The 26,268-nt window shown below is 44.2% G+C and overlaps 1 protein-coding gene across 1 annotated transcript in view; it reads left to right on the forward strand.

Annotated features, from left to right (window-relative positions):
- Positions 1-26,268, forward strand: part of PREX1 (phosphatidylinositol-3,4,5-trisphosphate dependent Rac exchange factor 1) — a 774,514-nt gene that overhangs the window by 487,894 nt on the left and 260,352 nt on the right. Inside the window, exon 11 of the mRNA XM_078651860.1 lies at positions 12,574-12,721. Coding sequence (XP_078507986.1) covers positions 12,574-12,721 — 148 coding nt within the window. The remainder of the gene's footprint in view (positions 1-12,573; positions 12,722-26,268) is intronic.

Raw genomic sequence — 26,268 nt, forward strand, 5'->3', positions numbered from 1 at the left:
AAAAGGTTCTCGGCGGAGACGCACGGCTAGCCGAGACCTAAAAATGAGTGACTTATGGTGCACCATGAAAACTAAACAGTAGTGAGCATGAATTCATCAATGTGTGTTGGACACATCTGTGGATTACTGCATGCCACAGTTCGGGCACATTTACAGGACTGTAGCAGGTTGCAGTTTAAGGAATATCGTAGACATGGAAAATAATGTGCATTGCTGCCAGTGTGTGAGTCTGGCACAGGTGCGTGTGACTAAGGTTTAAATCTGATTTGAATATCAGGCCCAAACCCTCACTCTGCATTTGAAACTAATGCTATTTGAATGGTGTATTTGGTTAAATGCACTTTGAAAGTTCCTCTCTGTTAGTAAATAAATATAAATCAAGGTAGTTTTAGATTGTATCAATTATTCGACCAATATTGACGTAGTGTAAATGTGATTCATTTAGAACAGCATGGATTAGCAATAATTATGCACAGAGTTCTTGCTTTATTGTACTTATAAATATAGCATATTGTTGTGTTAGTCAAAGGAGGCATAACGCTACATCTGCCGCTGTATATTTTTGTTGGGTGTCTCTTACTCCATGTTGTTATGTTTGCCAGTCATTGTATGTTATATTGTTTGTCAGTGACTGTGGTGCAGTTGTTTCAGCCTGCAGCATCTTCCTTGCTGTCTGTGCTAATGGATGCGTGCCGCGCTGTCGCTACAGTTGTGTTTTATTGTTCTGCATTTTGCAGGCCTGTGGTGGGGTTGTATGTGTGTGTGTGTGATCTGTGGCCATTTCTAATTAATGCTGGTTTTACCAGCGCTTGTGCCCTACTGCCCCTTTGCTTATACACAAGGCGTGCCTGTATGCAAATAAAGAAAAAAATACTTTCACTCTCTCCAACGCGCTACTTTGTCTCACCCTATACCTCTTTCAATATATCCCCTACCTCCACTCTGTCTCATACCAAACCGCATTCTACTTCGATCATCTCCAAAATAACCCTTTATAGACTGTTCCCTCCTGGGTCAACCCAAGCCTCTTTTTAAAACCCCTTCTTAATTCTTTTCTCATGGACCCCTCCTTTGACTCCTCCCAAACGTCTTTTACTACTATGACCTCCCTAATCCCTTTCCAGAGACTCTTTCCTCATCCATCTCTCCGTTTTACTCATCCCAAACCTCCTCTTACTACTATGATCTCCCAAATAAACTTTTCTAGACTCTTCCCTCTTCTATCCCTCAATTATCCTTTTCAATCCAACTAACAAAAAAACATGCCCACCGCTCAAATTAACTCACATTTCCCTGTACTAATCCACCACTAATCCTTTTGGGTTCCGGAGTAGCGTGCTACTCTCTGAAAAGCACTTTGATGCCTTGTCAGGGTTATAAATGCTATATAAATACAATTACTATTACCATAGCAAAATTGGCTTCCGTTTACGGAGACTAAAATTAAAATGGCCCAGTCAGAATTTTAAGAAATGTCACTTGAAAATTTGTTTTGATAACCTGCAGGCAGATTCCTTTTTTCTCGCAGCAGGGGCTGTGATGTTAAATACCCATTTTATTTTCTTACTGCAGATGAAATCTGATGTCACAACAGTACTGTAATAAGAATCTTATTTTTATCTTTTCTTCAGTTATTGTTGCCTTCCTTGTGCTATAAAAAAGTAATAAATTTAATGCACCCCTAAATAATTTCAAAGAATGTTGGAAATTCCCTCATCCCAGCCTGCTAAGTAAAGTAGGCAATTTCTCCTGTAGATTCATACCGCTGGAGAAAGTGAATCATTCTCGCTACTGTTGCATCTTAAATAAACTTTGGCTGTCTGAGCAGAAGTAGCTATTTAAATTTTTCTTGAAAGAAATCTGGTGACGGAAGGCAGGCTCCACCAAAAGTACTCAGACATCAGACACACGGAATGAATAGTTGTGTTTTTATTCGCTCAGTGCAGAAAATAAGCTCTTAAACACATGTTGCGATGAACCTATCCAGCATTAAGCTGTGTTCATTCCCTCACGCCTCACTGCTTCCCATGGCTACCTTAAACTCCACAAGCAGAAATGAATTTTGTCTGCAGTCACAGCAGCTATTTCTGTCCGAAGTGTTTTCTTTGAAACAGGAAGCCAAATACCAAGGTGTCTGGCTGTCTCTTGAGGTTCTCTGTGCCTTAAAAATATTTCCCATTTGCTAGATATTTTTTAAGCAACTACAATGCGGAATTCTATCCTGCATTAAAATGTTTTTTTTGGAGGTACATACCAGTTACAGTCTACCTAGCAGTATCTATGACGTATGAGCGAGATGACCCTTCATAGTACCAGGTCATCCTGTAGGTATTTAGAGGGGCGGCTCCACTGTAATGGCGGACGAGCGTCGGCCCACTGGTCAGAGTCCGTCACAGAAAAATACAATTAGAATAAAACAATAATATCATTTTATTTTTCTGTCACTGGCTCTGGCTGAGGCATGCGTGTATAGGGCGGGCCTGGGCAGGGCAGTGACAGTGAGGAGTGGTGGGCGCTTAAAAGTGCGCATGTCCGTTTGATCGGCAAAACAGACATGCACACTTCTATTTCTCCAACCCAGCTGTGTTGCACAGCCGGGTTGCAGAAAATCGGCTGACTCCCAGGCTCCGTCTGAGCCATAGACCAGGCCACTCAGACCAATCCTGGCACTGCTCTCATAGCATAAGAGCAGCGCCTGGATTGGCTGGGTAGCCTGTGCTTTCCCAGTGACTGCCAGGAGAGAAGCACTGAGGCCGACGTCTGTGTTGGCGGGAGTGAAAGGTATGTTTTTTAATTATTAATCCCCTAAATTTCCCATCTTCCCTGCCCCTCCCCCTCCCACTTTTGTTTTGCAGTGGCCTCCACTGGTATTAAATACAAAATCACAAATATTTGGATTTGCTGTGATTCATGTGAATCTTTCACTTGTTGAGTCATCACTAATTGAATATTGCAAATAAGCAGGGGAGGTGTTTCCTTGCCTTGTGTGAAAAATTGAATGCTTTCAACTCTCAATGTTGAAAGAAATTAAGACCCATTTAATGAAAGCTCGACTTTGCTGGTTAGCACTGTGTACAACCTAGTATAAAGCACTCAGTTTGAGATGGTAATTGTTGTGTCCTGTGTTTATGCTTACAAGGCCTTTAGTGGTTCTTGGCAGACTCCTTACAAGTACCACTGTCACAATCCGTTGGGTGTGGTTCATAACGTTTGTGACGAAGTAGGTGGCATGGTCTGTTACATGCTACCGGGCTGGGGAGGACGTTACAGTTAGCTTTTACCAGCCAGAATCGCCACAGGCCATTAGCCAAAGGGCCTTTTCTTTCTTTAGCAAAGCAATGTTTCATACGCAGCAAGCAGTATTATTTTTTCAGGTGCATCCTACAGACCACAAGCAAAGCTTCACTCTTGCTATCCGTAGTAAGGTACTGCGCTAAGGTTTGTCTGCAGAAGCAACAAACAGAAAACTAAGGGCAGGATGTGCCCTTCCCATTTGAAAGCCAGGAGTGGGCTATAGGCATGCAGGCTTGTTTGTGAATGGGAATGCAATTTGCAATGGGACCACATCTGCTCATAGGTTGTACGTTTGCAGTGGAGGTTCAGAATGACCTGCCTAATGTGTATTAATTAACCTCTTCCGTGCTCATGACGGAACCATTCCGTCACGAGCCACGGACGCGCTGTGCTGGTGACAGAGTGTTTCCGTCACGGCGCGGCCGCCCCGCCCACACTGCAGGATTTCCGCGCCTGGGCGGACGTTCTATTGAGCGGGCGGGCCGTGACAGAACCACTCCATCACAAGCACAGCGCGCCCGTGGCTCGTGACGGAGTGGTTCAGTCACAAGAATGGCGGTGCCGCGCAGACCCCCCTAGCGCCGCGCCGGAATTACCACCGCGGCAAAGGGGTTAATTTGTAAAAAAAAAAAATATGCTTTGGCTCTCTTCAGGAGGCAGCTTGCAACAGCCCATTACACCTGTTAGCACCGCCTAAAACAGAACCAACTACTAAGGAAAGTTGGGAGACGATGTGGCGGAATGGCCAGAGCTGCCGGCTTCGGAGCTTGCGAACAAGTTTTGAGTCTCTGCATCAGCTCAACATCCTGTGATTTTGGGCAAAACACTTAATCTGCTAGTTGGTAGTTAAACCATTTGTTGGTCTCATCCATTATTTGAACATTTCTTTAATTAACCTTTTCAAGCACTTTGAAGGTCCTGGGGTGACAGTACCTCAGAAGCATGTTTCAGATCTGTGTCTTCTGGTGGGTAGGTGCATGCAGACATTTGGTGAAAGGTGTAATTGGGAAGGGTCTTCATAGTTTTGAACATTTTGTCTCCAGATTCTGTGATGTTCAGGGCTAAAGCAAATTATCTGATTGGTTAATTTAACTCTGATCACATAGTGGCCAGCCTATGTTTGCATCGACACAGCTAATTGAATCTTTCCGTGCTGTGGAGGGTAAGATCAGGTGCAACCTTGTGACTGGCTTTGCGGATGTTGCTGCATATCCACATGCCACATTACAGGTCATCCCAGGATCCCAATGTTAGATTACTTCCAGTAAAGCTACTACAATAGAAGGATTCCTAGTATGATTGCATTCCACAGTATATGCATGATAGGACAATCATATAACTAACCAACTTGGATCCTTTAGTGCTAGGACGTATTCTGTTTTCTTCAAAAATGGTAATCGGAAATTGCTATTTTGACAGTTGGGTTGAGTCAGAAATCTGAATTCTATTGTGACAACTTAGATATGGTGAACAAGCATTCTGTAGTGATTGTAGGTCTGCATATGGTACATAAGAAAAGTCCCAATTCACTGTATAATAAATAATATAATATAGATCTGTAATGCATATGTTAATTAAAACAACATCAGGTATGCAGACAATGAAATCTAGCATTCAGTCTTTTGTTTTCTGTTGTGGACAGTAAATTAGTTTTGAGGGAGTAATTTATCAGTACATTTGAAGTAAACCTAAGCAATGCATAAAATATTTATTCTTTATAAGAAAAGCTTTAAAATATTGGAGTAACTAAAGTAGCACGATTAACTCCTGGAAACTAGAGTGTATCATTAGCCATTTGAAACGTATCCGTGAATCATTAAAACAGTAGATTTTTCCTCTCCAATTTAATGTATTTTCTGTCTCAAAGGTTACAGTTAAGTCTTTTTACTCTTTAGATTTATAAGAGATGGTATGGTCCATATTTTGACCCTCATTCAGTTTGAAATCAATACATATAATACAAATATACACTGCAATATATAACGGCAGCCTGAATGAAACTAAAATAGTTTAAAATTATCACTAAAGGCTTTTAGAACATTTTCCAAGATAACATCAAATCCATAGATAATTTGAACAATGATCAGTGTTTACCAATTGTTAAAAATGCATAAGAACCTTATGTTGCCTTTTGGGCTAGTTTAAAGAATTCCACAATCCTGTTATAAATAACATTTGTATTACCCCATAAGGCATTTGAACTGAACTATTAATCATACATGCATCAAATATTCAAGAAAAAGATATTCAGTATTTGTTTAAGATTTTTAAGCATGGACATAAACATATAGGGTAACCTCTTGTTTCTTATGCAAGACAAGATAATCTCCTAGTTTTTTTAAACTCTCATCAAGAGGCCATACATTTGAATATAGAAGTGTATTTTAGATAAACCTCTAGAGACTCCATTTTTATTTTGATATTTAAATAGCTGTCTAATTATCTGTGTGGAGTTGCACTGTCAGTGAAACCAACATTTACTTTCCTTATCTAGGTGAGGCAATATAATAAATGTTAGTTTTAAAGACCCAAATATATATTTTAATTTATTCAGTTGTTTTTTGAGATGTAGAGAGCACTGAATTCTTTGATATATTTCAATTATTTCTAACCTCTTCTGTTGTAAGCCGCAATTTCTTGCTTCCATTTCTTAAGCAATAACTGATTTGATACCATCACTAAGCTTCCTAACAAGGTTTCCCAGTTCATCCAGGGCTCATACACAGTAGCGCCACTTACTGTTATATGGGTATACAAATCAGTATGCTACGGTATACTGGTAACCAGTTCAATTTGCCAATGGATTCCTTTAGCAGAAGTATTGAGAGGCAACTCAAAGTTAATTGAATGTTCCTGTTTCCAGGCTAGACCAAGAGTTTGACCGTGGTAGCTGCACCTTAATTAAAGAGCAAATTTAAACATTTTGGAAACATAAAAGATAGATACACTCATTTTGGGATAGACCAAGATGCTGTGTTCGTGCTAATTGAGTGACTTCGGTTAGGAATCTGAAGGAAAGGGCAAGTAAAAATTGACGTAATCTTATGAGTAAGGGCCTGAATCAAAGCTCCCTCAAATATAGGTTTTGAAAACAATCAGTCTACCTATATACCTGTCTCTAGCTGAGACCTAAAAAGCCGACAAAGATTTGGTCACATCAGTTCAGGGGAAGTTCACCTTATCTTTTCAACGTTTAGGTTAAAAACTCTTTACACTCCTAGGTAACCCTGTGGCAGTTGAATTACAGTATTATTTTTTTTATAAACCCTACCACTATTCTCCAAGGAGACTACAACAATAGTTTATAAAAATGCACAATGTTAGAATTCTGGAAATGTGCTCTGGTGGGAGAGAATAGCTGTGCTTTAGTTCCCCAGGTTATATTAAAGGACTCGTCGAGAACGCCACAAAAATGTCAACATTTCAAATCCTTCACATGAAATATGCTTTAACACACTATTGTTTAAATGTGATTTTCAGTGGCAGGCTGTTTCCCATGTGTGTTTTAAGTTTTTCCCTGCCCTTTTATGTGTTTTTCTTTCGCCTCCCAAGTTCTCAGTTCCTTTTTGTAGGAATTATGACATCTTTATTTTCGCAATTGCTTTTGAAAAATACTGGCAAAGAAAGTAAATCTTGCTTCAGTACTTACCCCAGTTTGCCTTTCTTTAAAACCACAAACGCAGCAGCACGCTTGCTTATTTTCCAGTGCAGGTCGAAATTGCCAGCAAATTTGTAGAAGTCATTTGCGGTCTAGATCAATAAATGTCAAACATACCAAGCAAATTCAGTAACTTTCTAAGTTAATTTATATGAACCCATTAATATAACCGCATACAGACGTTGTGTATTCATATGTAACTGAAATAAATGTATCCGAATTCATCAAGAATTGAGACAGGAGAACCAGGTATGTGCTGCATCTTGGAAAACTATTATTTAGGGCTGTGCAGTACACATTATATAGTTGCTCTGAAAAAAATATTTTTCCAGCTTCTTGGCCGTATTCCTCCTTATTTTTAACTTTGTGCTATCAATATATTGAAATGATTATGCCGGCATATGTCTGTGCGCCAATTAATTAGTAATGAAGTGTGAGCTGATTTATCTTAGCAGCACCAACATATATTAAAGTTTATTAGCTGTGATTTATTTATAATGTGATTGCAAGAGAGATTTCAATCGTATAATTTCCAAATATTGGCGAAAAACCAAATTATTACTTGCACCTTGATTTTGATCAAATACAATGCCCTGTCAAGAACGTTTTCAGAACTTTACTTTCCACTGGGTGTTTTTTATAGCCACTCTCATTAGTCACTTAACAATACATCACTGACTGGTCTGTTCATTTCAGAGTTGATCATTAAAGGAGATACTCGATGGATTTAATTTCCCACAATTTGAGTAATTGTTTTGGGCGTGGATGGCTGTATATGCCCACTTGTTTCACCTATGTAGGAATGGGCATACCATCAGTCACAGATCACACTTTGGTGTCTTGTAATGAGTGGAAACCTGTACTCTCCTTTATAATTAGATCACGGCCTGACAGAAATCACAAATCCATGATTCTGGTTTAATTCCTACCGATGTAACTAGCTTTGTCTCCAGACAGAAGGACGTTTGTAATAATCGCTGGATTAGTCACCGGGCCAATGCAGACTCAGCAACTTTGATCCACAAGGGGTCAAGTAGTAATAGTCAACTATGCCACAGAGCTTTTTGGTTTGCCAGAGTTGAGCACCAGAGTTGATTTGAATATGAGATTCTTTGCAGTACCAATTGGCATTTCAGCCTGCCCCTAGACCGCTTAAGTGGTTCAGACACATAGCAAAGTCAAATGTGATCTCTGTGCTGCAGCCAAAGCTTTTCCATATAATCCAGCTCTGGTTCCAGAAAGAAGACAACATTGCAAAGAATCCAGAAAGGAGGAAAAAGGACTGCAGGAGATATGTTTGGACTGAGCATCGGGAGGCGCAATAGCAGTGGGAGGGCATTTCCAAGGCTAGTTTTCAAGACTTGTAGAGAACTGTTATGTAGATCAGGCCTTAGAGGTTGTGATTCAGTGGCTTGTATAATTTAGTGAACTATTTGAAGGCTAATCAATGACAGCCTTCTTACATTCAACATGGTACGCTGCAATTTGTGTTTTAGTCATGATGATTATAAGAAAGCTGTAGAAGCTACTACTAGCAATAAGAGCTCTGGCTTACGCTGGGTATCCCTAGACATTTTTTCTGCAAACGAAAAGCAATGCCACCCCTCCATTGCCTGATAGGGTCTTGTATCTCATTTTTGGGTCATTCACTTTTCCGAAGTGATGGTCTTCCTATATTGCCTGATATTTTGAAAGGTGATAGACAAAATTTTATGTTATCGCCCCATCTTCCTTTGGATTCCAGCATAAAGCTCTTAAGGAGAATTTTGCTGCATAGAGTGCAGGGGTGGGCCACTGACTCAGGCTTCCTGTCTGATATTCAATTTAGCTACCATGAAGGAATTGACACTTTGGATCAGTGTCTGAAACAATTCTTGGTGTCCTCCAGATGTGTCCTATGTAAGAGGACCCCTCTTTATCTATTAATTAGGGACCTACCCTCTGCATTTGATTGCCTGGACAGGTTCAAACTGTTGGCGATTTTGGCCTCATTAGGACTGGGAAAGGAGATAGTTGCCATCTTAATAAAGTTAGTGCCTCTGAGAGGTGTGACAACGGGGAAGTGGACACACTCCTTTAGCTCTGACAGAGGTGGCAGGCAAGACTGTGTTTTAGCACCCATTTATCTTACCATCACTAATTCTTAAGTTACAATAAATCTTGGCCAAGTAATGCCCTGTCTAAACACAATTAAATTCAGCAAGTAAAAAAAGATAGTGATAGCTTGCACAACTATCAGGATTACAGGCATCAGTGAGGCCTCTGCTGCAAAGATATAGGGTCAGAGTTACTGGGCTGGTTAAATGTATCTGCACAGAGGTTGGCTATCGCAGAAGGGACTCTGCAATGATTTGTACTGACCTAGGATAGGCTTTATAGTATTTGTGGACATTCATAGTCTTTAATGCTTTCCAGAAAATCTGTGCTTTATAAATTATAGCCACATTATAGGCCAAATCTGCTTGAAGTGCAGTTTCGCTCCTCTTAGGCCTATGGGGCCTAGTGAAGAATCAATATATGGAGAAACATGCACCACAAATTTGAATCTGCGCTCCCCTTTAACCTACTCTACATCTTATGAGACTAATTGAATTGCCTTTTTTTTACTAGTTCAGTTCATAATCAGCCATACTGGGCCAACTTAATTACTTCCCCCTGCCCCCCTCGCCCGCCGTAGAGGGATCAAAGCCCTCCCCACACAAAAGAAGCAATCAACATTGATTGGCCTAGTTTCTGGGAAAAGGAGTTGTGAAGGAAATCTACATCTGATAATTAAATTGTCACTGCACCTTGGCTGGGACAGCCCAGGGCCACTTAAATTAAAGAGGGAGCCAAAGCAGGAGGGCCTCCCCTATACAGTTTTGGTGAGAAGGGATCAGGCAGCTGGTGGCAGACTTGAGAACCTCAGTGGCTTTTAACAGAGAAAACATGAATCCATCATCATGGATTGTCCCAGAATGCAGTACAGGTGGATTGGAGCAGCGGTCAATGGATCATGTGGCATCCTAGGATTGGCCATGGGTGCCTGGCGTGTAGACCTTTCCAACCCTGCTTAAAATCCCTTCCACAAACGAGAAACAGTTGAGTAGATCCTGGACCCGAGAGCTACAATGGTGAAAGGATGCCCACCTGGATGCCCTGCAAAGATGGATTAGGATAGGTGTCTTGAGGACCAGTGGTGTGGCCACCTATGCACCTCTGGGTATCAATTGGGGAAACGGACCTGCTGCGGGACTTTGGATGGTTCCCCTAAAATGTCTGAAGACTGGCCTTTGACACTGCTGGTGACACAGAGGTGCCCTTGTCTTGCAGCCACCCAGGAGGCCAGGGAAAATGGGGGCACAGGCACAGAGGGTGTACTGCTTCTGGCTTCTGGCTGTGGAGTGGCTGTGGAAGACACCCCTCAAACAGCGGAGAAGAGCTTAGGCGCACAGGCAGAGGGCCGGTCTAGGGCAGGGATAGTAAAAGTTAAGCTCCCTAAATACGAAGGGAGGACAGGAGCCCTAAATAAACAGCTCCTGGTGGCCACCAGGAGTAAAATGAGCCAAAGATTAAGGAAATTGACCCAATGGGACCCAACGAATGCAGTTAAAAAAATGTGACTATTAAAACTGAAAAATGGACGCATAGCGCTCCGTAGTACTTGCTTAGAGTTACCCCCAGGGTGGACCAGGGCTTGATGGGCTGCGTATTATTAACTATTTAGTCTCCTGGAGAGAGGGCTTGTGTGGAGCCCCTTCCAGTAATAGAACTTCAGCCCCGAGGACCCCATCTACTGGGGCATGGTGCCATTCATGGAGTACAGGGTGAGCCCATTCTCCTCCAGGAAACAGGAGGCCTTAACGAGGGAGGAGTCAGGCACACCGACCTCTTGCCTCCCTGCCCGTTCTCATTGCGGCAGAGAGAATCTACACTGCTCACAGTAAAGCGCTGCCTCGGCCCAGCGGGAGCACAGACAGGAGGATGCTATCTCTCGCGCAGCATAGGAACTGCATGCGGGGAGCTGGCTAGGATCATGGGGGCTTTGCCATCCTTCTCTTGGTCCCCAGGTTTTAAAAATGTCCCCAGGGTGCCCTGAATCGGTCAATGCACCCAAATAACTAAAGAAAATGAATGCATCGCAAAGCCGCATTCAGAAATAGATAGTCATCCACACATAACATATTCATAGCATCAGGCGGACTGATTTGACTATTTTCTTATTCTTGTGGTGGCTTCATGATGGTAGAGGCACCACCAACAAAATTCTAAGTGTGTGTGGTGGGCTGCAAGAGTTGCAGCTGCTCCCCAGGAATGTTTAAAAAAACTGATCCTAAATCTCCTGTGGGCTTAATGGATGAGCCCAGTAGAGGCTTTCTTTGGTTTTTATTATTCCTGGAGATTTTGTGCATGAGTTCAGCAGTGCCGGGACCCCTGGTGGTTGATCCCCCCCCCCCCGGAGGTATAGGAGACAAACTACTGATTCAAAGATTTAGGGACCTTACCAAGAGGCACCAGTACAGAGGAAGGAGACAGACTTCCTCATAAAGAATGGGATGCGGAAGGGGATGAGGAGGGCTGACTGGCCGACTCTTGGTGCCCACACTTGTTGTTTTTGTTTGAAAAGAGTTTCACAGTTGGTATATTGAGTTTCAGAATTGCAGCACCTAGAGGCACCTGGGGTTTGCTGGCTGCATAGCACTCATTGGCTTGCTCAGCATCTTACACACTCGCTTAAACACTCACCCATTCACTCTCAATGACCCTGTCAGTCACAGGTTCACTCATGCAAACAAACTGTCTAGCCCCCCACCCCCTCCAATCAGCTAATGAAAGCTAGCATTGAGGGCATAAATGCACCATTCATCTTTCCTTTCAAGTTTCCCCGTGTGGTTGATTCGTCATTTTAAGCTTTAGATTTAAAAAATGAATGTAAATTTCCCGCGGTACAATTACTATTTACTGCTTTATGTCTTGATGTAAAGGCCCTGGCTGATAGAGGATTCGTTTCAGGGAAGTCTGTGCACTGGTGGAACACATCAGGGCACACTTAAGCTATGTATATACAATCCTGCACCCGCTGTTTCATTTATTTAAAAATAATAATAATGATAATAAAAATAGGGGCAGGCGCAGAAAGTTTTTTTTCCAGGAGCCTGGTACCAACAATGCTGAAAGACAGGATTGACGAATACCAATGCTGCCAAGTCTCTTTCTTCCACTACTCTACTCTTCTGGTTGTCTGTTTTATCTTTAAAGGTTCTTTTCTATTTCTTTCTTAACAGTTTTCCTATCTTTCTCCTCCTCCCTCTTCTGGCTTTCTCACTCTTGCTCTAAGTAAAAGTTTGATGAAAAACAAGTCCTGATCCCCAGAATTGAGTGCCTTTGCCCACCTCTTGCAACCATCTGCACAAATTAAGCATTAAGCATGTTTCGGTCTATAACCTTGATATCTGTGTTATTGTTTCGGATAGTCGCGATATCGTGGTAAATGAGCCTGCTGCAGGTCTCCGTTGCCTGGGGCTATACCGAGGAAGAAGAAAGTGTCCTTTTCAGTTTGAATTTCTGAACCACTTCCATCCCTTGCCCTCTGTATGTGCCAGCATTGTATGTGTCTGAATGCAGCCTCATTTGTATTGCAGGTCTGAAGCTGGGCATGGAGCGGGATGCCTACGTAATGATAGCGGAGAAAGGGGAGAAGCTGTATCACATGATGATGAACAAGAAGGCCTGCCTCATCCGAGACAGGAGGAGAAAGTTCAGCACGGTTCCCAAGTGCTTTCTTGGCAAGTACGTCCCGTTGGATTGAAAAGAGCTTTCCGTCCCAATTAACCAAAAAGGGCTTGTGTGGTTTGCATTCCTTCTTTTGCTTTGCCAGATCAGATATGCTGTGATGGAGATGAATTACTGGAATTATCCCTCATTACCTCCTCAACCTGCTCAAATTAATCATTATTGCATTTTAGGTTAGGTTTTCCTTGAAGTTAAAAAAACCATCTTTGCCAGCATAGTCTATTCTCAAAACACTTGTGTAAGTTGTTCCAGATGGAGAACTATGGGAAAATGGGAATAAACTGTGATGAATGTTTATTTAGAGGGTGGTGTAGCGTTCATCTGAGATGTCTGCCCCCATGTTATTGGTGGTGTTAATTTGTTTGTATGTCACTACTTTGAGATGACACTACAGAGTTGCCACAGCATCAAACTTATGTTTGCTGACAATACCATTACTGAGAGTACCACTATGTCCCATAAGGTAAGTACTTACCGTATCCATAAAAAAGTAACCTACCCCAGCCTCTAAAACCTATCCTAAGAGTAGCATTAAGCCTCATCCCCAACCCTATTGTTAACTTGTACACTAGCTTAAACCCAACGCCTAACGATACACTGTATGCTAAGTCTAACCACAAACTCTACTCTTATCTTTACTGTATCACTATCATTCCTATTACATTTAACCCCAACCCTAAGGGTAAATTCACTCTACCATCAACCTAACCAAATATAACACTCTGTTTATAATCCTCAACCTTAACTCGGAGTTTGTCCTTAATTCCAAGCCTGTCTCTTAATCTAAACCTAACCACGAAACCCATCACTAAGCCATAACCACAATCCTAAACCTAACAAAAAACCTTACTCTGAGAGTAAAACGAAGTCTCGTCCTAAGTACAAGGCCGTGGCCACCCTATATAGTATCTCAAACCTAGCCCAAACCCTATGCCCAACCATAACAATATACTGTCAGTTGATCATATCATAGACTTTACTCTAATCCAAGTTTTAACACTAAATGTACCCCCAAATTTAAGACTAAGGCTACACTACTATAAATCTTAGAGTCCAAACTCTATCCCTACAGCTAACCATAAACCTAACACCTTTACCATAATCCTAAACCCCAAGTCTGAGTCTTAACCTCAAGTTTCAAACCTGTCTCTAAACGTACCCTAAAACTAACCCCAAAGCCCAACAATAATCATTAACCATAATAATCAACCTAATCCTATACTTTACCATTGAATTAGCTCTAAATCTGCCCCATATCTGTGGCTAAGCCAAGTCTTGTCCTCGCCTTAAACTGAACGTTAAACCATAGAATAACCCTAATCCGTACCCTAACATTAAACCTTTGCCTAAACTAAGCCTATCCTACCCCAGACCTAAACCTTACCACTAACCATTCTTCAGCACCGAACACTATCGCTTTCACAATCACTAAAACTTGCCACAGTGCTTATCTTATGTGGCGTGGTGTTCGCACTAGTAGTAATTTCGAAGACGTGTCTTCAAAGTGGCTGTACATTGATTTAGTGATTTCTCTTTGTTGAGAGTGGGTGTCTGGCCTTCTCTTGACAAGAAGTCCTCTTCCTATTACAGGCCTTCCTAAAAGTTCAGAAAAGACCGTCCACAAGAGTGTAAGGCAAATGTTCCATTTCTGACTTTATTATGGAAAGATATCACAGAAGAACAGACGTAAGTCATTCTGTCTGTCAAATCTGTACCAAATGACTGAAAAACATAATTGAAAGGCAAAGCATTCCAAATATCCTCGTTCATGTAACATTTGTAACCCAGATTCTCTGGTGTCTGGAGCTATTTAGTCATGAATGTCTGCAAGGAGGGAAAAAGCGCAAAAACCACGTACAGCAGATGGCATTACACACTCCCCAAATGCTAAAGACAAAAAATCATTCACTCATGGGTTAGTGGATGCCAGAATGACGTGGCAGCAAATTATTTAGATACAGAATCTCGTCACGTCTGCAAATGTGTGTCCTTCTGTTCTTAGGAAGGGAAAGGAACAATGTTATGTTGTTTAGGTAGAAGGCACAGCGGAAGTCTCCTGCTGTGGCCGTACAGCATTTGCCAGGTTTTGTGAATTTTGGGCAGGCTTGTCCCTGCATAAAGCGGCATCAATTTGCCTTGCTTAACACTGAATAGTAAAAAGTTTGAAAGTAATTAAATAAAATACACTGAGGGAAAAACGACAGATGGACGAAGCATGTCTATCTAACGGACTGCCCAAAAATTATAAATTCTCTGGACGTCCTCGAGCAGGAACGAGATGCGTATGTGGGGATTGGCACGCGAGATGGGACGGCTCCTCTAGAAATGGGAGAAAACGCTGATGTACATAGCTAGACCATAGAGAAGTGCAATGCTTTCAAAGCAGCAACGTGTTTTGGTTAATGCTCTTGTGCAGGTTGCTGTCCTTTTGACTTTCAGCCAAACAGAATAGATGCTTGTGTTGGGACTGTTCTGATTTGCTGTGGCAGCCAACACAAACACTATGGACAATTTATACTTCAGGGAGGAATGCACGGTCTGAGCTCAAGTGCTTTTCTTTTTTGGGACACAAAATCCTCTGTTTTACTAGTTTGGGTTGGAGTCAGATGTTGGCAATTATAAAATTTACATTTTTCCACAGTTGTTGTACTAAAAAATAATACTGGCCGCGGTTTCACCAATTTTTGTTTTTGGTCAAATATTTTCCCATTCCTGCTTATATGCAGCTAGCTAAGCCCTTCAAAATTTCACCTGCGGCTATATAGTGTAGAAGGCATTCATTCATGAATCATATTCATAAGATTTTAAAGTACCTCATTTTAGCGTTTCAACCACTGTCTGTGTCAGCAGGAATTATCATTTTTTCTTAAGGCTTTTCTTGGTAGTAGGATTGTATCTGCACAGGATTGTAAACTGTTCCACAAGGGTGGGCCAAGTTCCAGATTGCCTGAAACAGCCTTGTGTCACCAAGTTACTTAAGAAACCATCACTGGGCAGACAATCCATCTAACTGGAGCCCAATTGCTTGGACTCCCATTCTTATTAAGAACTTAGAGATGTTGGTGACAAAACAACTTATGTCTCATCTAGAGTCGTACAGCCTGCTCGGGACCTACAATCGAGGTTCAGGCCCCACGTAAGCACTGGATCGAGGTTCAGGCACCCCCATAAGCACAGGTGCAGACTTGCTGAACGTTGATGAGAGACCACTGTAGGGATGTGCAAGGGGTCTGAGGCACCATTAGAGCCTCTGGATCTCTCAATCACCGTTGATGCTACAGACAACGGGACCTTTCTGAACCGGTGAAATCTGCTGACATGGATATCCATGATCTCCCTTAAGCGGTCTGAAGTCTTCTCTACAGATTAGGTCTTACAAGTTGTGAGAAGTGGACAGCGAATCAGAGGTAGTTTTATGACGTGAAATAGAGTTTCAAGGCTCGACTGTGAACGGCTTTGCTATTTTTACCGTTCATAAAAAACCCTGGCACTGTGTAGTTGAGGTGGGTGTCCTATTTCACATCTATATAGAAGAGAGGCAGCTGGTACTTCCCTTACGTGTGCCCGCCACGTTTGTCTAAATTTGTGGATGACATCCAAACAACAGATCACTTGTCTATCAAAACCGTTTGGCTATAGACCTTTGGGATCTAGGATTCCCCAGTGTAGGGTGTCTTTGATATTCTTGTAGTACCCGGATAACCCACCATTTATGGAAACTTACAAATCTATTGACTTGACTTATACAGTCTGCGAAGTTGCACAGCTTCACTATGGCATGGATTGTTTTTTTTTTACTTTAATTTTATTTTAATATATAAAAATATTGTGTGTGAAAATTGGTTTAAAAATTTGTTTTTTGGTGGCAAATTTCTCATGCAAATAGCAGTTCTAATAAAAAATTCTCTCATTAAAACCTTTTTAGATCAGGGAACTTAGGTGATTGGCAAAGTTGAACATATTTCCCAGTCTTCACGATTTTTTGTTAAGTTTTGGCACTGGCCATACATCACAGAGGTAGATATTGCATTTTCATTTTGAGGACTATGAGCACCAAGTTCAGTCACCAAAACACACTCGAAAAATATGAGGCAGCTGTGATGCAATGTCCGTCACTATTTCAGCGTCTGTAATTGAAGGGATGGCGGCCCGAATACTTGATGCATAAGAAAAGGATGATCATGATCATACTGGCTTCTGGTAGAGTGGTGATGTAGAATGTATGACCTGTTCTTGGGATCTTGTCCAAGCCTAATGTAAGGTTTTTCCTGATTGGAGCCTGACATTCTGTATCAAGCCCAAACATTTTTCATGTTGGAAGCAAACTTTACTGGACTTTCACTAGGTTCGATATGTGCTCTTGTGACAATTTCGAATGACATTTTGAGCAGTGGGAAAGCTCGAAGGATCACACTGTCCAATGGTTAATTTGTGAAAAAATAAGTGCCGGGGCTCTTGTCAGGAGGCACCTTGCTCCAGCCCATTGCTCCTATTAGCGCCGCCTATAACAGAACTAACTGCTTACCATGAAACCCTACAAGTGGGGAGAGGATGTGGCATGATGGCCAGAGTGCTTAACTTTGGAGCTGGGGAACCGGGTTCGAGTCTCCGCGTAGACTCAACATCCTGTGATTTTGGGCAAATCAGTTAATCTCCCCGTGCCTACAAGAAATGATCGTTTCCTTAACTGGTTCTCATGAAAAGCGCTTCAATGCCTTTGAGTCGAGTTTGCGCTATAAACGTTGGTGTTGATGATTAAGTGCCGGTGCCGAGCACCCGAAACCACAGGCTCAAATTAAGCACTGTCACCGTCTCAAATCATGGACATCCGAAATAGTGAATGTTTGCTAGCCTGGCTGCTTATTGTAATGTCATAATTCACTATTTCCTGGGATCATAAACACTTCTGTTTTGGGATTAAAAAAAAAATCAATCTTGGAATCGCAGACTTTTCAATCTCACTGGACCAACTTGTGAAACAAAGCCGTGCTGAGCCAAATGTAAAGGCTTTCCATGTCACAGTATCAAACATGTTTCAAATGTTGCCCTGTATTCGGTGTTGTCTGCTGCTTTCTCACCTTGCCCACCGCACTCCCTAAGCCGTGGCTGTTAGCCACGTGGTGTGAATGTGGACATCTCGGGTAAGTCAGAAAGGATCAGCTCTGGAAACATAGTTGCAGCTGTTAAAGGCAATTTAGGCTAAACAGGATGATGAGGATAATTGTTTGAAATTGGCGCAGAAGCTGTCAAGATGAATCATTACCAAGACACTGATGACTTTGCAGTGGCATTAGATACATGGAGGGAGCCGGGGCTCTCGAGCGCTTAATCAGGTTTCTGAAATGCCTGCCCATAAGTGGCGTGAAGCATAGGCGGAATCACTAATTGCAGATGATAGATCATTAGTTTATATAATATTGAAATTGGTTAAGCACTGAGTTTTCATTCTGTGGTATACACTTTGTTATAAGATGGTAGTGCACGACAGGCGCTTTAAATAACATGTAGGTACTGAGAGGGGCTTCTTTCCAGTTTTCACATCCAGAAGGGCCTCGAGCCACAGGAACCCCAAAAAGACCGACGTCAGAAATCCTATCCTCTGAACAGGCAAAGAGCTGAGGTACCTTCCACAAGGCCTGTCTAGCACAGGCAAAACAACAGATGATGGACAAAATACAGAACAATGTCATACATTAACCCCAGTATAGAGATCTGGGCCTAAATCCATAGTTTTTTTGTACTCCACACCACCCCAGTTCAGACATGACCATACGCAAATCAGCCTTGACCCAGTGCCTCATGGGAACAGTCCAGCCCGAACTGCCAAGCCATGTCTTTCCTGGACCGGAATCAAGCATCCTAGGACCGGTATCTGGCTATCAGCCGTCTTCAGCCAGGATAGCTTGACTCCAGTGGTGTGGAGAGCATGGGACTCACGTCTGAGCATACCCATCCCACTCGGGGCGACAAAGGCAAAAACAACAGGTGATGGACAGAATGCAGAACAATGTCATACATTCACCCCAGTACAGAGATCTGGGCCTAAATCCATTGTTATAGCTGGGTTCAAACTGGAAAGGCATGGTGAGCAAAAAAACGATGGATTTAGGCCCAGATCACTGTACTGGGGTGAATGTATGACATTGTTCTGCATTCTGTCCATCACCTGTTGTTTTTGCCCTGTCTAGCACAGGTCCACAAAGTTATTATTCATTTAAAAGTTTGTAGATCGCCACCGACTATGTAAATAAATCAGTTCGCCTAAATTCAATTCATGGAAACTCTTTTATGTGGACACAGTGCTTAAATAAAGAATACATAAAGAAAAAGAAAAACAGTTGCTGAGGCCTTAGTTTTTCTTATGATCCAGATACTACAAAATACTGAGTTGCCAAGTACAAAGACTTACTAGTATTTATGCCACTTCATCCCATTATAATATGCTTTGCTCTTTATTTCACTTCTGCAGTTTACTCTTCACCACTACAGTGGTTTTTAGGTCTCGCCTGTCGATGCGCATGCGCATCGAGCTTGCGAGACTATGGGGGCTTATCCACTCTTTGTCCAACTTGCAAGGAATCGTGGCGATTCCTTGCAGTGCCCGTGACTTTTAAGCTCAATGCGCATGAGCATTGAGCTTAAAAGCGCGTGCACATGCCCCCAGCCGCCTGCCTTGCCTACTCTCCCGCCCCCTCACTTCTTGATTGCACGGCCGCTAGGCCGTGCCTCCCCTACTCTCCTCCCCCCTCCTCCTCCTACTCTCCTCCCCTGTCTGCCTGCCGTGTCGCACCTCTCCCCTCTCCGCCCCCTCCCCTGCCCGCCGTGCTCTCCCCTCCTCTCCTTTCCCACGCTCGCCTCCTGAAAGTCGTCTTCGTTTTGTCTCACCGCTCTCCGTTTACTTTCCTGCCTCCCCCTCTTTCACCCCTTTCTATTTTATATCCCCAATTTTCTCCTTTTTAGTTTTTATTTATTCCACTTCCCCAGCAGCACCGCACACACGCCCCTCCCCCGCTGTCCCCTGGAGCAGCGCGCAGACACCCGCTCCCTCCCCCGGTGACATGTCTCTCGCTGCCTCTGTTTGTGTTGGTGCAGCGAGAAATGTTCTGTCACAATCCCGTCCGTCAAATCCGGCTTCGTATCCTCACTCACAATGTCACGGGCACCGCGGCCTGTGCCCTCACACCTCCGACGACCACTCGGTGCAAATACGGACTCTCTCCCTCAGTACTGCGTCATCAGTGCCTCCCACGGCGACCCCCTCTTCCAACAGACCACCCTCCCAGACCAGCAGCCCTCCTCTCCCTTTCACCCCACAGAAACCGTGCCCGCACTCATGACGTACACGCCGTCCTTTCCTACCCACACACCTGCACTCACACTGCCTCTCATCTTCTGCATCTCACAGCGACAGTCTCTCCTATCCCAGGCGTCCCACGCTGAGTCTATTTCAACTCCGGCTTCCCACAATGACCGTTTCTCCCGCCTCATTGACAGTCTCTCGTTTCCAGTGTCTCTATCTCCTGCATCCCACACTGACAGTCTCTCTCGTATCCTGCACGCCACACTGACAATCTCTCTCATTTGCTGCACCCACCCTACATGACAGTCTCCCACGCCTCGTACACCCAGCAATTACAATATCTTACGTCCCCTGCACGCCACACTGACGGTCTCTCTCGCCTCCTGCACTCCACACTGACAAGTCTCTCTCGAATCCTGCACGCCACACTGACGCTCTCTCTCATTCCTATACTCCACACTGACAGTCTCTCTCGAATACTGCATGCCACACTGACGCTCTCTCATTCCTATACTCCACACTGACAGTCTCTCTCGAATACTGCACGCCACACTGACGCTCTCTCTCATTCCTTTACTCCACACTGACAGTCTCTCTCGAATCCTGCACTCCACACTGACGGTCTTTCTCGCCTCCTGGATCTTAGGCTGGCAGTCCCTCTCATCTCCAGCATTCTACAGTGACACTCCTCTTTCATCCTGCATGTCTCAGCTGCCTTTTAAATCATCTACGCTCCACCAGACAAAGGCACCACGAAGCTTTGCTGAGCGGCTATAACTGTCAATGCCTAGAGCGTGGAAACAAATGTCTGGAGCTCGTGTTACAAACACCCTACAGTTGTAGCTAACATGGCATAGCCTCGGGCAACTAATGGTATAATATTGTGCTCTCCATAGCTACACAGTCCTGGACGGCTGCATTGCCCATTGTTGCTCCACCGGGGCAAGAGCTGTGCTACCCTTTGAAGATCCCCGCTGGCTTTGTAAATAAGCCCCGTCTGGGTTATATATATGCCATTTGGCTATCATTAACATCGAGCAGAAGACCTTTCTGTGCCTCCCCTACTCTCCTCCCCCCTCCTCCTCCTACTCTCCTCCCCTGCCTGCCGTGTCGCACCTCTCCCCTCTCCGCCCCACCCCTGCCCGCCGTGCTCTCCCCTCCTCTCCTTTCCCGCGCTCGCCTCCTGAAAGTCGTCTTCGTTTGGTCTCACCGCTCTCCGTTTACTTTCCTGCCTCCCCCTCTTTCACCCCTTTCTATTTAATATCCCCAATTTTCTACTTTTTAGTTTTATTTATTCCAGTTCGTGTGTCACCTCTTTCTTCCTTTGCCCATCCAACCTCCGTTTTTGTTCTGCCTTTGTCCCTGCTCAGCAGCCCCGCATGCCTTCCCCAGCAGCACCGCACACACGCCCCTCCCCCGCTGTCCCCGGAGCAGCGCGCGACACCCGCCCCCTCCCCCGGTGACATGTCTCTCGCTGCCTCTGTTTGTGTTGGTGCAGCGAGAAATGTTCTGTCACAATCCCGGGAAATATCACCACCTCCGGGGATTATTTATTAACAAGCGGGCTCCTGCCCCGCCTCTCTCCTCATTCGATCTCTCTCATTCGGCTTCTTCTGCTGCTCTCCCCTCCTCTCCTTTCCCACGCTCGCCTGGGAGCCCTAATGAAATGTATTGACGCGGGGGCTTAAAAAGTTTAAAGACTAGGGCTCTAGGGCCTATTGGCTTAGCCTGTGGCCAATGTTAAGCTCCAAACTCCTACGAAAGGTGATGTCACCCATCAAATACAGGTAGCCCCGCCCACACTCCACAAACACCCTCTGCCTAACAGCTGAACAAAGCCACACTTGCGTCGAAGTGGAAAGTCCCCGACGATCTCTGTTCGATCTTTAGTCTGCTTTGCTTTCACTTTCTTTTAAGACAGTAAAGTTAGCATTTCCAGGAAAGGAAGGACACCCACGCGCAGTACATGTGAATGCCCTCACCCTCACTCACCCTCAACCCCTCACCCTCACTCACCCTCAACCCCTCACCCTCAAACCCTCACCCTCACTCACCCTCACCCTCACTCCCCCTCACTCACCCTCAACCCCTCACTCACCCTCACTCAACCTCACCCCTCACCCTCAACCCCTCACTCTCACTCATCCTCACTCACCCTCAACCCCTCACCCTCACCCTCACTCACCCTCACCCACCCTCAACCCCTCACCCACCCTCAACCCCTCACCCTCACCCTCACTCACCCTCAACCCCTCACCCTCACTCACCCTCACCCTCACTCACCCTCACCCTCAACCCCTCACCCTCAATCACCCTCAACCCCTCACCCTCACCCTCACTCACCCTCACTCACACTCACCCTCACTCACCCTCACCCTCACTCACCCTCACCCACCCTCAACACCTCATCCTCACTCACCCTCACCCTCACTCACCCTCAACCCCTCACCCTCACTCACCCTCACCCTCACTCACCCTCACCCTCACTCACCCTCAACCCCTCACCCTCAATCCCTCACCCTCACTCACCCTCAACCCCTCACCCTCACTCACACTCAACCCCTCACCCTCACCCTCACTCACCCTCACCCACCCTCACCCTCAACCTCACTCACCCTCACTCACCCTCACTCACCCTTACTCACCTCAACCCCTCACCCACCCTCACTCACCCTCAACCCCTCAACCCCTCACCCTCACTCACCCTCAACCCCTCACTCACCCTCACTCACCCTCACCCTCACTCACCCTCAACCCCTCACCCTCAATCCCTCACCCTCACTCACCCTCAACCCCTCACCCTCACTCACACTCAACCCCTCACCCTCACCCTCACTCACCCTCACTCACACTCACCCTCACCCACCCTCACGCTCACCCTCACTCACCCTCAACACCTCACCCTCACACAGTGCAATAGCTCTCAGACCATTTCAGTTACAGCTTTTATAAATATTTATGGCTTTTTTTATTTGTAATTCTTTAGCATTGGCTACAGGAAACAAAAATGCTAAACATTTACAAAAAAAACCATAAACAATTCTAAAAGCACTAACTCGAATGGTGCGAGACCTATTGCATTTCCAATGCTTGTTTTTCTTTCTCTGCCACCACCGTCCCTTTTCTGAGTTTCTATTTCTCTGGGTCAAAGTCCGGTGATACAAATAAGACCTGTCTCTAAAAATGAAATCCAGTACCTGCCTCATGGAACCACCTACACAAATCCTAGAGAACCTTAAATCCTGGCATAGATCTGGCTCCTTGGACCAACGTTGGACACCCCTGCTGAAAACCCTGAAGTCAGTTAACAGTATGGTGCACTAATGGAGCACTTTAGGAAATTCTGCAATGTCACTTCCACTTCTGATCTCACCTGTGGGGTTTCCAGTCTATCACAGTTAAATTTCAAAACGGGAATATTAGCATTAGGTGCAACATCTTTGAAACGTTCGGTTTTTAGTCGCTCTCACAATTCAGCATTGATGAAAAGCGGCCATGCACCAGGTGATTATGTTTAGGTGTCTATCTACATTGCGTAAATGTATCCTAGCAGTGTGTGACCCAACAAACGAGTCGAGCAGGTGAGGTCCGTCCTGAAGGGTGGGCAGCAGCCGCGGTCCATGCAGGTAACAGTGGTGGGCGGTGGGGCCATGTAAGGGGGGATTTCGAGAGACGTTGCCAAGGGGAAATTAATTATTTATTTAATTTTCCCTCGGCATCGTCTCTCGAAATCCCCCTTACCCGGTCCCACCGCTGTTACCTGCACGGACCGCGGCTGGTGGGCGGGCCCCGGCCCACACTCCACCTTTTTGTAAACTTCAAGAGCATCTGACAGGATGAGCAAAGGCCAGGCTGACAGCGACTCTTCATGTTAGGCGAGTGGTAGAAATGAGGGGGACACGGACCTCCCTGTGGCCCAACTCTTGGAGAGACTGGCAGATAAACTCATTTTTTTCCCTATATAGATCTCTTTACTTTTCATTATACCTTGTGCTGGAATTGTTCTACTACTGTGATGATTTCTCTGTGCAAGTCTGAAAAGTATTTGCTTTTACACAAAGTAAACGTGTGTATAACTGGAGTTTTAGCTTTTTATAATCCCTTGGAGCCTGTAACCCTGTATAAAAGCCGGTCTCTATTTTCTTTATTACAGTTGGTTTGTGGCATATCTAGCCACCTGTAATAAAGAAAGGACGTAGCTGCTGTAATACCTTATTACAGTTGACTTATGACTCTGCAGGCCGACCCTGTCGGTGCCTGGGGACCTCCGGATTCCTTCCCGGATCACGATGAGAGAAGGTGGCTTCATTTTAGCTGAAGATCTCTTTACCTCCAACAGTGTGAGGATTTATGTGCATCTTAAACTAAGACTCATCAGAAATGTGCACAGGAGAGGCTGGAAGCAATGGTGTTTGCTCTTCAGAAAGAGAGCAGTGTCACAAGAGGCTGAGTGACAGTGACTATGTTATCCACTGACATTTATTGAAGCCCTTAACTTAATTGCAGTTTCACACTACAAAACTTTTTGCTGCTAAACTATTTGGACCTCGCACTTTGCACTTTGTATCTTGGCATTTTGTTTTGTAGTGTTCCTCTTACGCACATGCTTGACTCATTTTGAGTCTAATTGTATTATTTTTATCACGTTTTTAGCAGTTTTAATCTTGGTCCCTTTTAAAGGGTTCTGCACATCTAAGCACTCTGTTGAAAGTGAGGGCACAGTCATTTAGCTAGGCTATAAGGGCTGTATATCATTAACGTCGAGGTGTTGTGAGTTATTGGAGAAAGAAAATGGGGAAAAGGAAGCAGGCTGCGAGCCACATATCCAAAGTGCTGAGCAAACACAGAAATATTAACATGACACTACTAAATTATTTAACAGGGGCCGTTGGAGGAGACATTCAGCGACAGATTATCACTGTAGAGGAAACAATAAACAAGAAATCTGTAATCCCCCACCCTGCCCAACAACAAGACCAGGCCAGTAAATCGAGCAGTGATGCTAGCGGCATAAAGGTGGGAGGGAAAGAGACATTAGATAATGACACTTGTGCACAACCCAATAATGGGTGTGTACAGGAAATCCCTGACGCTATTCTAAATGACTCTACAGGAAGTAACCAAATACCACCTAAGAAAAAAAGCTGTAACCCGCCAAAACTGTTGGTAGCTAATAACACTATTGGAGATGCTGTAATAATCCATCAAGTCCCTGCTCACACCCCTAGATCTCCTAAGATCCAACTAAAAAGGCCGAATGGGAAAGCACAGGGTGGTGGGATCAAAATACAAAGGGACCCAGCCACCACGAGGGGCAAGAAAATGGCCACTGAAACGCCTAGCGAAGTAGCAGAGCTTTGTGGAGCCATAAAAGATCTAAAAGAATTTGTGTTGCAATCCATTAATACCCTTGGTTCAATATTGAAAAAAATAGAACTTAGGTTAGGAACAGAATAATATACTATGCAATGATGTGGTAAACTCGAATCCCCTGGATAGATCTGTGCTTCCAATTAGGTCTAGCGCAGTATCGACTCAATCGACAAACAAAAAAAACCAGGAGGTTAGGGGCGGGGTGAGTGCCAGGATCAGCGAATAAATGCATTCAACCCCCCTGACAAAAGTCACACACAGAGAGAAGCGCGATTAGGATTAAACGTACTGGATAGGGAACATGGGAAATTTAGGACGGAACCAAGGGTTGGAGCAAATACCAACAAAAGGCCCAACAATGCTTATGGGGAAAGATACAATGCACAAGTACTAAATCTCCCCCCAGCGGCAACACCATACACGATTATATTAGTTAATGTCCCCCAACTTTCAACAGTAACCGTGGAAAACTGGCCCGCCTTAAGAAATAAGACAATCAATTGGTTGGGTAATAGGACAGGCCTAACAAATGCCCTTTTTAAGGCATTTAAGATGGTTAGGAGGGTGGCTTGGGCAGGCAAATGTACTAAACTATATGAAGGAGATTGGATAGTCCTTTCATTAGGTTCACCAGCACTAGTTAGGGAAGTTCTATTAAGAATGCACAAATTAAATTTACCCAATTCTGGCATCCAAGTGCGCCCGCTAGGGTTCTTTTATCAACCACATTTCATTAATAACCCAGTGAATCATGATGAACTAGGATGGAGACAAGAGGGACCATGTTATAGAGTGGAAGTGTCAAAGAGTTTTGCTCCCCTTACTTCCCTAGACGAGAATGATTCACATCCAACTGATAGGGGTCACCATG

The sequence above is a fragment of the Lissotriton helveticus genome, chromosome 7 (assembly GCF_964261635.1).
Source record: "Lissotriton helveticus chromosome 7, aLisHel1.1, whole genome shotgun sequence".
NCBI lineage: Eukaryota > Metazoa > Chordata > Amphibia > Caudata > Salamandridae > Lissotriton > Lissotriton helveticus.